This window comes from Arvicola amphibius, chromosome 11 (assembly GCF_903992535.2).
Source record: "Arvicola amphibius chromosome 11, mArvAmp1.2, whole genome shotgun sequence".
NCBI lineage: Eukaryota > Metazoa > Chordata > Mammalia > Rodentia > Cricetidae > Arvicola > Arvicola amphibius.
In genome coordinates this window covers 62,585,122-62,599,849 of record NC_052057.2, presented here as the reverse complement: position 1 = coordinate 62,599,849, position 14,728 = coordinate 62,585,122, and the positions used below count along the sequence as shown (strand labels likewise).

Here is a 14,728-nt window from a genome sequence, read left to right as displayed (position 1 = left end):
CATGAAACCAACCCCTTCAGCCATGCTATGCCGCACACACGCACAGTACAGTGCTGGAATCTGGACTGCAGATAGACCCAAGCTGGAGTTTCTTTAGGTCTTACTACTCTGGACTGGGTTTGAACGTGTTTTACATTTGCCTGAGCCATTGCTTCCCACTCCAGGAAGCAAAGGAAGCCCCACTGTCTCTTCCGTCCTGGTAACTTATGCCACTCAGCTTACTAAAACAAAGGCTGGCATCTGATTTGGCTGAGGGAGAGGTGTGCTGGAGAGGCCCAAACTACCTTGTGAGAGCCCACCACCTACATCTCCCCAGACACGCACTAGGTGAAACTGGCCAAGAAGGGAGAAGTCGACAGTCCAGAAGTTGGCAAGGCTGGGACTCTTTTTAAAATCAGAAATAAACAGTTAAAAAGTCTCTCAGATATCAGTGATGTGGGAAAAAATGGGTATTTCATTAATTTCGTCAGGTAGAACAAGCCTTAAGCCCTAACCAGGGGAGCTCAGTTACTATCATCTACACTTGTAAAGACCCGCAGTGCTCAGGAAGGTTAGCTATAGCTATCTCTTAGGATTACCCTCTTAAATCTAGAACAGATCCTCTCCATATCTGTTTCTTTCCTTTGACATGTATATGCGGTGTGTGTATTGTATAGGGTGGCATGTGCACGTGTACCTCCATCCGGGTATGTGTGTGTATTACAGGTGTGCATGCCTGTGTGTATATGTGGAGGCTGGAGGCTGATGTCTGAAGCCTTCTTTGGTCACTCTCTACTTTAGTGACTGAGACACAGTCTCTAGTCTAGCTAGCTAGTCAGCTTACTCAGGGAATCTTCTGTGTCCTTCTTCCAAATGGTAGTATTACAAGCAGGAGCCCCACTAGTCCACTCAGCCTTTATGTAGGTTCTGTGGATGCAAACACTGGTCCTTATGTTTGCTATTTACTCTGCTAGTGCTTTAACTATCGAGTCATCTCCCAGTCAACCTCTTTACTCTTTCTTTCTTCCTTCCTTCCTTTTCTTTTTCTTTCTGAGACTTGGTTTTATACTATATGACCTTGGCTGGTCTGAAACTCTCTATGGAGATAAGACTGGCCTAGAACTCATAAAAGATCTACCAGTCTTTGCCTCCAAGAACTAGGATTAAACATGTATGCCGCCACACCAGGCACAACCTCCTTTCTATTTGAATGCATATGTGTAGGGTGTGTATGTGTTTGAATGTGTCGGTCTATACATTGACATTGGGTGCCTTCCTTCATCATGTTCCGCATTATCAATTGAGGCAGACTCTCTCAATCAAACCCAGGGCTTGTTGACTTAATGTGTGCAGAAAGCAGTTTCCTCCAGGAACCTTATTTCTGACTCGCATGAGCATGACCACACTGTGGTTTTTAAAACTGTATACCTATGGAATGCAGAGACTAACGGCTGCAGAAGGTGCTGAGAATAAGTGATGACTGAATACACTCTCCTAAAGGGACATTCAGAGCATCCGCTCTAAGGCTCAAAGGACACTTCAGAAGGCGGGGGGGGGGGGGGGGGGGGGGGGGGGGGGCAGAAAACTGTGAGAATCATAAGACAGGAAGAAGAGTTGCGAAGCACCATGTTCCAGGCAAGACCCAGACAGGGACTGCAATCAAGGCGCTGCAGCGCCTGTATTGGATCTGCAGAATGAGCTTATCATCACAGGCGAGCAAGGGTGTGGAAGACTGAGGGAGGGGGAGCCACTGTTTGTAGTCTGTACCCACTGGTGACCTTCCCAAGTTCCAGTGTGTACTTCAAATTCAGCGGTCACATAGATGGTCCTGGTTAAACTAAATGAGTCACACAACAAAACCAAAAGTCATGAACCTGAAAATGGTCTGGCAGGAAGGAGAATGTGTCCATCAGGATGGAGATAAGAAAGAGCAGGGAGAAAGAGTAATCAAAATGTATCAAAAATGTATTTAAAAAACAGTGCTAATTTAAAAAAATCACCTGTGTTCAACAAAGCCTTTGCAGTACATCAACGTTTATAGCTACACATGTGTGGGGAAGGTATGCATTTACAAGAGTATGGAGACCATCTCAATCCCGGATGTCATTTCTTAGGCGCTGTCCCTCACATATCCTCTTTTGAGACAGGGTCTTTCACTGGCCTCCAGCTCCCCAGGTAGACTATACTGGCAGGGCACTGAGCCCGAGGGACCCATCTGCCTCCTGGCATTGGGATTACAAGTGCGTGTACCACACCTGGCTTTCTGTGGAGGTTCCAGGGTTGGAACTCTGGTCCTTAAGATTGCAGAACAAGCAATTTACTGACGGTCAGTTGGAAATGATTCTACTTACTCGCCATCCACGTCCGGTCTTTTACATACACAGTGAAACTTGCCACCAAAATCTATGTAGAGATCATCCTCCACAATATGAAAGATCCGTCCAATGACCAGTTTGTCCTTGGCAGGCCCCATCTGTGTCAGTGGAGAGTGCCTCAGCATGGAAGCAAAGGATTCTACATTTTTTGGAGACTCCTAAATATAAGAAAAAATATTTATAAACATGAAATCCATCAAAAAGATAAGCGTTAAGTTTAACAGGGACTTAAAGAGGAAATTTCACAAAACCAATCTACTGTACACCCACAGTGTGCAGAATGAGTTCAAGACCAAAGTGGAAGCATACTCCAAACTCCTTCATTCCTCTTCCTCCCTTTCCTTCTCACAGGCTAGAGGAGGCAGCAGACTGACTCTCCGAGCCTCAGCAAAGGCAAGGACAACAGGCAGGACCTAGACAGTGCTATCAGGTCCTGGCTCCTGCGCGTGTCCAAGGAGACCACACTGAGCTCACTCCCAGAACTGAGAGCATGATTTCATCACAAATGTCAGTGCAAACATGAAATCTGTCACAGAATAATGCTAAACAAATGGGGTTTATCTTCACACCCTCTTCTTTCTCTGATAGAATTCTCATGCTGAAAACTCTTCAGGAGTCTTCTGCAGCCATCTGCCTGAAAGGTGAACACAGGATGCTGTGAGAGTGTTTTCTTATTCTTACAATTGTTTCCAGACAAGCTTTTTTAGAAACCTGCAAATACAAACTGGTGTTTTCTAGTCCTCTTTAATTTGAATATGGGATGTGTGATAGATGTTGGTGCAAAGTACAACGTTTCTATTTGTGAGGAGCAAATTACAAAGGAATATTAATTTGACCTGACTACATCTACCGACCCACACCCTGAATTATGAATGAGTTTTACACGCCACCCAAGGATTATTAATCTTTAGTGGCACGTACCTTCAATTATACAACTACATTGGTCACAGAACTTTACTGTGGTGCTCTGAATTACAACTTAAATGCTGCTCCCGTGAGGGCCCTGGGTCGACCCACAGATTGAGAACCACTGTCCTAGCAGCTCAACAGTGCTCAGCCCTCAACAGAGCAGAGCCACACCAAGTAAGCCAAGAAGAAACAAGGCAGGCACCACGCTCCTTTGCTGGAAGCCACTAAGTCACCCACACAGTTGGCACCAGAGTAGCTGGGAAGACCAGGCAGATATCAATGTAGGGTCTCACCGTGCTTGTAACCAGGAAAGTCCCCATCCATACTGGCCCCTACCAGGTTTCTTCTTTTAATGTTTTTTCAGCTGACTCATTAGAGCCATAGCCATGTAAAACAAGAGGCCCAAAAATGAACTGTGTACTGAGGAGCCACTCCTAAATACACAACCTCCTTCAGAACTATGAAGAGATGCGTGCGCTAAGAGCCGTGAGGCAGCAAGCATCACTTCCCCTCTGGTTTAGAAAACAGTATGCTGAACTATTTCATAAAGATTCCCTCGGGCTGGCAAGACGGCTCAGGGGAACCTGCTGACAAGCCTGACACCCGAGTTCAACTCCTGAAACCCACCAGGTAGGAGAGCCCCAGCAAGGTGCCCTCTGACCTTCGCAGGCAAGCGGTGACATAAGCGCAAACACAAATAGGTGAAAATAAAATTAATTCCCTTGAGAGCTTTAGTAAATCTATTTTAAAATATTTATTTCATTCTACGTTTTTCTAAGTCAAATGGAAACGAAGCATTTCTTTCTCTTCAGTCACCTTTGCCTTTATCACATTGTACAGTAGGGGCAACGGTGTCTTCAGTGTGGGAAAGGATTTCACCTCAAGCACAGAACTCCTGGGTTAATTCCTAAGTCTGTTCTTCACCTGTACAGTTATCATTACTCACTGGCTTTTGAAAGTCATTTAGATAATCAGACAAAAATTAATAATTAAGATCCTTCCAAGAGAGAAAGCATCAAACACAGATAAATGCACTGGCAAATTTCACCAAACATTTTAGAAAGAAATTATTCAAATTTTCCACAATTTCTTTCAGAAGTTGGAAAGGAAAGAACTATTTCTCAATTTGTCCTATGAGGGCATCATTACCTTAAGGCCAAACCACACAGGACATGACAGCAGGCAGAACTATAGACCAGACCTTCAGTGAATACAGACTCAAGTTTCTATAATAAAATAGCAGTAAACTAAATCCAACAACATATAAAAAGAATTATGCCCCACAACCAAGTGTGATGTAACAGAGTCAACATATAGAGATCAATTAATGTAACCCATCAAATCAATAGAGTACAGAAGAAAATCACATGGCCATGTCAACAGCTGCAAAAAAAGTCTAGACAAAATCCAATACACAGTCATAAATACTCTCAGTACACTAGGAATAAAGGGGAACACTTCAACTTGATAAAGAGTGTCTTCAGACAACCCCTCCAGCTGCCGTAATTAATGATGAGAAACACGGAGATCTCTGTACCGAACTGAGAAGGAAAGCAATGAGTCACTCTCTTGTACCTTTTGGCATGGGATTAGAAGTCCTCACTAATGCAGTAAGGCAAACAAACAAAAAACTAAGCAGAAAGTGTACAAAAGAGGAAACAAACTGTCCTGGAAGGTGATGATCATCTCTATAGAAGGCAGGGCAGTGGTGGCACACACCTTTAATCCTAGCACCTGGGAAGCAAAGGCAGTTGGATCTCTGTGAGTTCGAGTCCAGCCTTATCTACAAGAGCTAGTTCCAAGACAACCAAGGATACACAGAGAAACTGTCATGAAAAAACAAAAATAAACAAACAAACAAAACCCAAAAACCCTCAGAAGGACAAGAAATGGGAGCTCGGTTATTCACTGGCTTGCTCAGCACACACCCTTCACCCTTCTCGGCACCACAGAGAACTGGAGTGGTGACACATGCTTGTAACCCCAGAGCTCAGGTTCACTCAAGAGAATCCCAAGTTCAAGGCCATCTTTGCCCACATAAAATTAAAAGCTAGCTGTTGCTGCTATTTTAATGTAAGCTAATTTAATTCTTGTGGGGGAGGGTCAGCCTGTGCTACAAGAGATCCCACCAAAAATAAAAATATCAATAAGCAACCCTGCTCCCCCTGAAAGCAGTGATTACAACAGGTTTGCTGGACATCCGGGTTTGTCAGAGGAGCTATCATGCTTGAGGGGCAAATAAAATTACAAAATAAGCCAGGCTCACATTCTCTCTCCCCTTCTCATCCCTCCATTTCCATCCTTACCCCCTTTCCGCCACCTCTTTCTCCCATCCTTTTCCTTTGCCCCCCTCCCTCTCTCTAACTAGACAGATTTGTCTAACTAAACATTAGGTCGTACAGCTAAGTACATGGACTTTTACTTCCAGTTATTCTACAAAGTGAAGCATTTTCCCAAGCAAGACTGAATGTTTTGCTGTAAGGGCTTATGTAAGTTGGTCTGTACTATACAATTTCTCTAATAACACACACCACATTTAAAATTTATTATTATATTTTATCTTCTTTGCTATACTTCAAGATGAAAGAGTTATCTGTATTGCTCACTACTAAAAAGTTGCATACATATATAATCATGGCTCTTAAAAAGAAAAGTGGTATATTTACTGACTCTCCTAAAAAGAGTCTTCTATAAATCAATTTCTATTCCATCTCTGACACCATCCCTCTGAATATACTCAACCTCCAATCTTTCACACACTAGCCAAAAAACCTTTTCCAGGGAAGATTCTCTTTATAGTGGGTAACAGTTACTGCAGAAACTCAAAACTCCTCAAAGTACTGAGAATAAGTAACTGTTGAGTGCTCAACCCTAAACATGACATTTATTATCCCTCAAAGGCTCAGAGACAGAAGGAGGGGAATAAAAGATGTATGAGCTGTGGATGGGGAAGAGTGCTATCAAATGCTATCTTCTAGGCACAACAGTGTCGTGGAACCCATCAACTCCCTGCAGCTGTGCTTACCCGTTCCAAATGGAGAAAAGGGAACACAGTGAGGAGATACTGGACCGAAGCAAGACTGAAAACCATCTGGGCAAACTCAAAACTATGCATCTCCATGTTGGATGTAAAAACACTCTTCAGATCTTTAACTTCTTTCATTTTGTTGACTGCAACACACTTCTCTCTTGAGCTGCTTCCACTCCTGATAGCAGCCTTCCTTAGCAGGAACGCCATGACTCTGGCATCTCCAATATCTTGGAGTCTCCAAGGCAATCCAGGTTCCACCTTCACAGTTTCATACAATGGCCTCTCTTGGCCTCCATGCAAGGACACTCCTACTACACACCTGACCTCAGCATCTTTCCTTAGTCTCAGAGAAAGATTCCATTACCCTTTCTTGTATCCTTGACTCCAAAGCCAGAATCATAAGGCTGAAGTCGGCAAGCTCTGCTGCTTCCTGGGCTGGAACATGGCCCACTCGTTCAATTGCATCTTCATTAGCTTTCTGTTTTCCATGGTTTCCTGCACTGCTTAAGCTCGCCTGTCCTGGAACTCACTCTGTACACCAGACTGGCCTTGAATTTAAATATCCTCCAGCCTCCGCCCCTAGAGTGCTGGAATTAAAGTGTACTCAACCACACAGGGCTCTGAGCTTCCTTTAATCCCTTTTCAAAATTTGGAAGTTTAGCTGTATGGGATCTTGTCCTGAGGTTGTCACTCCCTTTACTCCATTTCTTAATCTGTTTATCTCCTTCAACACCAATTTATCTCCAATCCACTTCCTAGTGCTCCTTTCCTCTTCAAATTGTACATTTTGTAATTTTCCTTGCTCAGTTTGCTCCTTTTTTTAATTATAAATCTGTATAAAAGTAATAACCACACAACAGAATCAATACTGGGCTTTTTTGAGATTTCCTCTGCCAATGGAATTAATCCAAATCTCTTCACTTTAGCTTCAGGCAGATGCTTTGGACAAGAGCAAAAATCAGCCACAATCTTCACCAAAATATCCCAAGAATGATCTCTAGGCAACATACTAAACTTCTTCTCCTCTGAATCCCCTTGAGCCAAGTCCCCCAGTTCAAATCACCCTCAGCAACACTGTCTTTCATGCTCCTACTAGCATGGTCCATTAAGCCCCAATTAAATTGTTCAATTACTTTTCTAATTCAAACTCCCAAAGTCCATATTCCTCAAAACAAAACACATGGTATTGTCAGGCCTATCACAGGAATACCCCACATCCCACTCCTCATACCAGCTTCTGTCTTAGGATTTCTATTGCTGTGAAGAAACACCATGACCATGGCAACTCTTCTAAAGGAAAACATTTAATTGGGATTATTTTACAGTTTCAAAGACATAATCCACTATTTTAATAGAGCCATGCAGGCAGACATGGTGCTGGAGAAGGAGCTCAAGAGTTCTAAATCTTGCCCTGCAGGCAGCAGAAGCAATGGTGTCCCACACTGAGCACAGCTTAAACAAAGATCTCAAAGTCCACCTCCACAGTGACACACTTCCTCCATAAGGACACACCTACTCCAACAAGGCCATATCTCCTAAGAGTGCCACTCCCTATGGGCCAAGCATTCAAACACATGAGTCTATGGGGACACACCTACTCAAACCACCACAGATTCTAAATACAGTATGTCAACATAAGACTAGCAGTAGTTTTTAGCAGACTGCTTGTTTGGCTAAATCAAGCATACTAAATGAAGACAGACTGTACTAAATAGAGTTGAAATATCCTCCTAGTCCAGGGAAAATATCCAAAAGGCCTGAAGAGAATGGAGCATTGGCGTGGACTGACTATTTAAGAGCTGACCGCCCACCTTTCACAGTGGCGCCCTGAACTCAATGGAGAAGACAGGGTTGTGCCAGGACCGCAGACTGGGTCAGCACGGGCTCAGAGCTCAGGGGCTATCATGCTCTCTGGTTGGCTGATTATACTGCTCCTGAATTTCAGGACCGCAGACTGGGTCAGCACGGGCTCAGAGCTCAGGGGCTATCGTGCTCTCTGGTTGGCTGATTATACTGCTCCTGAATTTCACACAAAGAAATCTTGGCTTGAATCACACATGGGCATCATGACCCAGCCACCAAACTCTAACTAATGTCCAGACTGCCTGTTTCTAAATAGAGAGTTCATTCCAAGTCCCTGCTGCCTGAATATGGATGATATCTAAAAGGAGGAAAGAGGAAGGAACAAGAGAGGGAAATGGAGTGGGAAAAGAGAAAGATGAAAATCACATTTCCTCTCATATGTGGAATGCACGTGTACGTGTGCATGTGATATGAGAGCAGAAGGGAGGTGAAGAGACCAGCGGGAAGGACTTGGAGACGGGATGGGAGGGATGGGAAGACAAGCAGGAGCAAGGGAAGATGCATCTATGTATGGAAGTGCCATGCTGAAACCGTTACTGTGTATGCTAACTAAAAACAATAAAGAAAAGATTTATACTATCAACTCTTTCCTTCACTTTCCCAAAGGGAGCTATGACTATTTGATCAGGGTGACTGTCCATCAAGTGAAGGAAAATAGATTTTCAGAGATGACAAATGGCACCAGTCAGAATGGAACTCAAGGTGTTTTAGCTCAGTTCTCGCTCGTGTACACACTCTGTAGCTATCTTCTCATTGTATAATGTATAACTGGAATACATACACTGCGTAACTCACAAAATCTCCGCACTAGTTCTGATTTGTGGATACAGGTCTATGATGATAGGGAAAGCCAGCAGAAGACACTAGAACCTGTGGATCGAAACACATTTGGCAAACCTTTATCTCCAAAAATATTTATATTACGACTTATAACAGTTTATAAAATTACAGTTATGAAGTAGCAACAAAATTACTGTCTGGGTCCCTACAACATGAGGAACTGTATTAAGGGTGACAGAGTTAGGAAGGTTGAGAAGCACTGTACTGAGAAAACCAACACCAGTGCAGTTCTTCCACTGCTGCCACCACAGAGAGCTCAGCAGAAGGCCCTACCTCATTCCCATTCAGCTTGACTACAGGGCCCTGTAGAAAAGATGGTCTGAAAAGAATGACAATTTCTTAGCAACTCTGTACTCTGAACACAGAACAAGAAAGTCATATGCCACAGAGGGAAAAAACGAGACCTAGCTGTGGAAATTCTAGGTCTAGAGGTCTGGGACATATAAAGGTACCCCTATTCCTAGTAGAAGTACAATACTTAGTGGTTCTCGCTGATATTTTTAGAGGCAAAAAATACATTTTGTTCTGTATTTCTATTGTTTTGCAAGTTACTTCATACCTGCTAGTTTTTCATGGACCCAGAACAAGAGAAGGCTTTACAACAGACCCAGGTGCTTGTGCAAGCTGCTCCATCTATGGGCTGCATGACATGAAAATACAGCGGTGCCTGGAAATGTCCTGCAGCAGATGGAAAGAAGAGAGACTTGGACAGCATTCCAAAGGTGACCCAGAGTGTAGAACAAGGTAAAACCGAAAGATCAGTAGGTAGAACTGACACATAACACATGCCCATGTGATATTTTGCTTGGAAAGAGAGTTACTTATGTAAAAGGAGTTTTACTGGATGGTCAGGAATTCGGAAGGAACATGAATGGCAAGTAGAAGACAAAGCACAGGAGAGATATAAACAGACCTTCCTGAATGGGAAGAGTATGAATGTCAGTCAGCCAGTATTAGTCCTTTATCCTCTCCTATCTCACCATCCACTCCTATCCTGATGGCAACAGGCTCTTCCTGAGTTCTGGCTATGATGAACAGAGCAACAGTGAGCATTGGCAAGTGCTCTAGTAAGATGTGCAGCCCTCTGGGCATATGCCCGAGAGCCACAGCTGCATCTTGTGGTAAACCTACCTGTTTCCAGCTTTTTGAGGACCCTCCACACTAATGTCCATAATGGCTGCCCCAGTATTCCCTTTTCTCCAATTTTGTCAGTATCTGCTGCCATTTGTTGTTGTTGTTGTTGTTGTTATTATTATTATTATTATTTTATTATTATTATTGATTATTAATCTTGGCCACTAGGAAGTGCCTGTCTCACAAATTTGAGGAGCTAGATTTGATCTTCAGAAGCAACAGAGGAAAAGTCAGGTACAACGATGTGCTTGTGATCCCGAGCCAGGCAGAGACCTTGAATATTCTCTCTCTCTCTCTCTCTCTCTCTCTCTCTCTCTCTCTCTCTCTCTCTCTCTCTCACACACACACACACACACACACACACACACAGACAGAGCAATTTCTGAAAAGAAAGAATCCTTACTGCGCTTAGTTAAAGGATCAAAGAGCAGAGTGATGGCTCTAGTGAGGATCTTCTCCTACCATACCTTATGGTGGCTTATGGCTGCATTATTAAGAGCACAGAGGAAAACTAAATGTCAAGATGGAGTCAGTATCAATGGACTCAGTTGGCTGATAAGAAGACATGGGCTAACAGAATGGATACAACAACAGAGGCTGACCTTCTGCTAAAAACAAGAAAGACACCTCAACTTCACAGACAGATATTACCTCAGGGTAAAGGGTTGGGAAAATACTTCCCAAGCTAGTGTAGCTATGTAGCTATCCTAATATCTAACAAAAAAGGCCTCAAACAGAAATTAATCTAAAGAAATGGAGAAGTACATTTCATATTCTTCACAGAAAAAATCCATCAAGATGAAGTTTCAATTCTCAACAGTTATGTCCCAAATACCAGAGCAAACACACATGTAAAAGAAACATTACTGAAGGTTAAATGCAACATCAATGTAACTGACCATATAAACAAACTGAAAGAAAAAAGCGTGATTATCTGATTAGATACAACAAAAGTCTTCCACAAAATCACAAAATCCAACATCACTTCAAGATAAAGGTCTTTGAGAGAACAGGGATACAAGGAACATACCTAAACATAATAAAGGCAATATACAACAACCCGACAGCCAATGTCAAATTAAATGGAGAGAAACTCAAAGCAATTCCACTAAAATCAGGAGTAAGTCAAGGATGCCCAATCTCTCCATACCTATTAAATATAGTCCTCAAAATTCTAGTCAGAGCAATAAGACAACAAAAGGAGATCAAGGAAGAAGTCAAACTTTTGCTATTTGCTGATGATATGAGAGTATACATAAGTGACCAAAGAATTCTACCCAAGGAACTCCTATAGCTGATAAATACCTTCAGTAATGTAGCAGGAAACAAGATTAACTCAAAAAAAAAATCAGTAGCCCTCTCATATATACAAATGATAAACAGGCCAAGAGAAAAATCACAGAAACACCAACCTTTACAATAGCCACAAATAACATAAAATATCTTGGGGTAACTCTAATCAAACAAGTAAAAGACTTGTATGAAAAGAACTTTAAGTCTTTGAAGAAAGAAACTGAAGAAGATATCAGAAAATGGAAAGATCTCCCGTGCTCTTGGATAGGTAGGATCAACATAATAAAAATAGCAGTCCTACCAAAGGCAATCTACAGATTCAATGCAAACCTCATCAAAATCCCAACACAATTCTTCACAGACTTCAAAAGAGCAATACTCAACTCCATATGGAAAAATAAAAATCCTAGGATAGCTAAAATAATCCTGTAGAATAAAGGACCTTCTGGAGGCATCACCACCCTTGACTTCAAACTCTACTATTGATTCATAAAAACAGCTTTGTATGTGCACAAAAACAAGACAAGTGGACCAATGGAATCAAACTGAAGACCTGACATTAAACCACATACCCATGAATATCTGATTTTTGACAAAGAAGCTAAAACTGTACAATGGAAAAAAGAAAGCATCTCCAACAAATGGTGCTGGCATAACTGGATGTCAACATATAGAAGAATGCAAATAGATCCATATCTATTGTCATGCGCAAAACTCAAGTCCCAGAGAATCAAAGACCTGAATATAAATCCAGGTACACTGAACCTGATTAAAGAGAAAGTGGGAGGTAGCTTTGAATGCATTGGCACAAGAGACCACTTCCTAAATATAACTTCAGCAGCATAGACACTGAAAGCAACAATTATAAATGGGACCTCTTAAAACTGTGAAGCTCCCGTAAAGCAAAGGACATAGTCAATAAGAACAAAAGCAGCCTACAGAATGGGAAAAAATCTTCACCAACCCCACATCTGACAGAGGACTGATCTCTAAAATATATAAAGAACTCAAGAAATTAGACATCAAAATATCAAATAATCCAATTTTAAAAATGGGGTGCAGATCTAAAGAGAGAATTCTCAACAGAAGAATCTCAAATGGCCAAAAGACATTTTTTTTTTTTTTTTTTTGGTTTTTTCGAGACAGGGTTTCTCTGTGGCTTTGGAGCCTGTCCTAGAACTAGCTCTTGTAGACCAGGCTGGTCTCGAACTCACAGAGATCCACCTGCCTCTGCCTCCCGAGTGCTGGGATTAAAGGCGTGCGCCACCACCGCCCGGCTGCCAAAAGACATTTAAATACAGGTGTCAGCAAAGATCTACACGTAGAGAAATGAAGACTGAGCATGAAAGTAAGAAAAGGGTCTAAATGGGTCAGGTTATATGATCACCCTTCACATACAGCACGTGCTAACTATGAATCTTCTTTCCTTTCTGGCATGATGTGACTTCTGCTTTCAAGCATATTTTAAGTGTTGACCACTCTCTTGAGAAGTCTATCCACTTCAATTTACCATCTCATTGTCTTTATTAACTGACAGTTTTCTCTAAGATGGAAGTGAATGTTTCAGAAGATTTTATTACTAAATCTTAGTAACTCTTCCAGAACTCTACAATGTAAAGGAAAAGTGCTGGCACTATGGCTAAAATAAGAAACATTTTTCAACATTCCTTTACAAAGTTAATAATTTTTAAAGTGGAATGACTTCTTTTTGTCAATATAAAACTGGGAAGACTGACGCACTACCTTCTGTGCTGAGGCACCCTCCCTTTATAGTGAAACAAATCCCTGGTATTCTGAGCTCAATGACAGTGTGAGTGTTCTGTCATGGACCGCAGCGATTGCTTAGTGGTTAAGAGCACTTGTTGCTCTTGTGGAGGATCCAGGTTCCATTCCCAGCGTCCACATTGTACACATAGAAACATTCAGGCAAAACACTTGTGTATACTTAATAAACAAACAAACAGTGTTCTGGAAAATTCAAGGTTTTTTTTATTTTGTTTTGTTTATTTAGGGTTTTTTTTGAGACTAGATCTCTCTACAGAGCCCTGAATATCCTGGAACTCACTATGTAGACAGGCTGGACTTGAACTCACAGAGATCCACCTGTCTCTGCCTTCCAAGTGCCAGGATTAAAGGCATGGACTACCATGTCTGGCTAAGATTTTTAAATTAAAAAAGAAAAGAATGAATGAAATTTTAACAAAAAAGTTAAAACTTTTAAAAACTATTTACATGAAATCCTTCTAAGATATTGTAAAAATAAATAAAACTACAAAGTGTTCTATAATGTCAGTATTCTCCATAATCTAAAGCACAAGGATGTTCAACTGTGCAGGCCCTAAACTCCCTGAAAACCACTTTTTCAATGTACTGAAGGGACAGGACACCCTCTACTGTAAGGAAGCAGTAGTAATAGCTTGAACACAGAAAAACCCATTCTTTGCTCAATACTGCCATCTGTGGGCAGTTAGCACGAGTTATAAACTACAACAGTTCATATTGTCATAGTGTTCAGATTCACACTGTCTAAATGAAATAAGAGTGATTAAGGATTTAAGATTTAGGAGTGGAAAGGCTGGGATGTCACTCAAAGATACAGCAATGGTCTATCATATGCCAGGTTCTGGCTTTAATGCCCTACCCCACAAAGGAAAATAAGAGAAAAAAAATATATTTACAATAATCTTTATCAAGCACTAGCCAGTAGTCCTTTTATGTACCAGAACAAGCTGTGTTGATCACAATAATAAAAAATATTTGGTCCTTATACTCAAAATAAGCAAAACAACTAATAAATTGAAAAATAACGCCAGCATCAAAGCTGGTATTTTACCAAAGGAAAGGAGATGTGGCCATGTCCACTTACAAGTAGCCATAGACCGCACAGGACCTTTAAATCCAAATTCCCTTTATCTAGTAACTTCCATGAGAAATTAGGACAAAGAATTATGTGGATCAATTCCTGACAAACTTGAAAATGCCAAAATGAAACACATTATTTTAAAAGATTAATATATGCTACAAAGAAAGTCAGTGGGCACCACCTGAAATTTCATCACTATACACACATAGTTTAATATAAGCAAGCTTCTGAGTTGCTATTTTTGTATTTATAACTACTCAACCATCAAACTAAGTTTTACAATTTAAACCAACATATATTCCTGCTTAACATGTAAGGCATTATGCAGTGGATATAAAGAACATACGAGACCTAACCCTGCTCTCCAAGAGTTGCAGAAGACAACAGGCTCAGAAATGACTTCAGTGAAGCTACAGAGCTGCCAGCATTCTATAAAAGGCA

The 14,728-nt window shown here is 41.5% G+C and overlaps 1 protein-coding gene across 1 annotated transcript in view; it reads right to left on the bottom strand.

Annotated features, from left to right (window-relative positions):
* Positions 1 to 14,728, bottom strand: part of Mrps28 (mitochondrial ribosomal protein S28) — a 123,790-nt gene that overhangs the window by 94,509 nt on the left and 14,553 nt on the right. Inside the window, exon 2 of the mRNA XM_038347406.1 lies at positions 2,331 to 2,512. Coding sequence (XP_038203334.1) covers positions 2,331 to 2,512 — 182 coding nt within the window. The remainder of the gene's footprint in view (positions 1 to 2,330; positions 2,513 to 14,728) is intronic.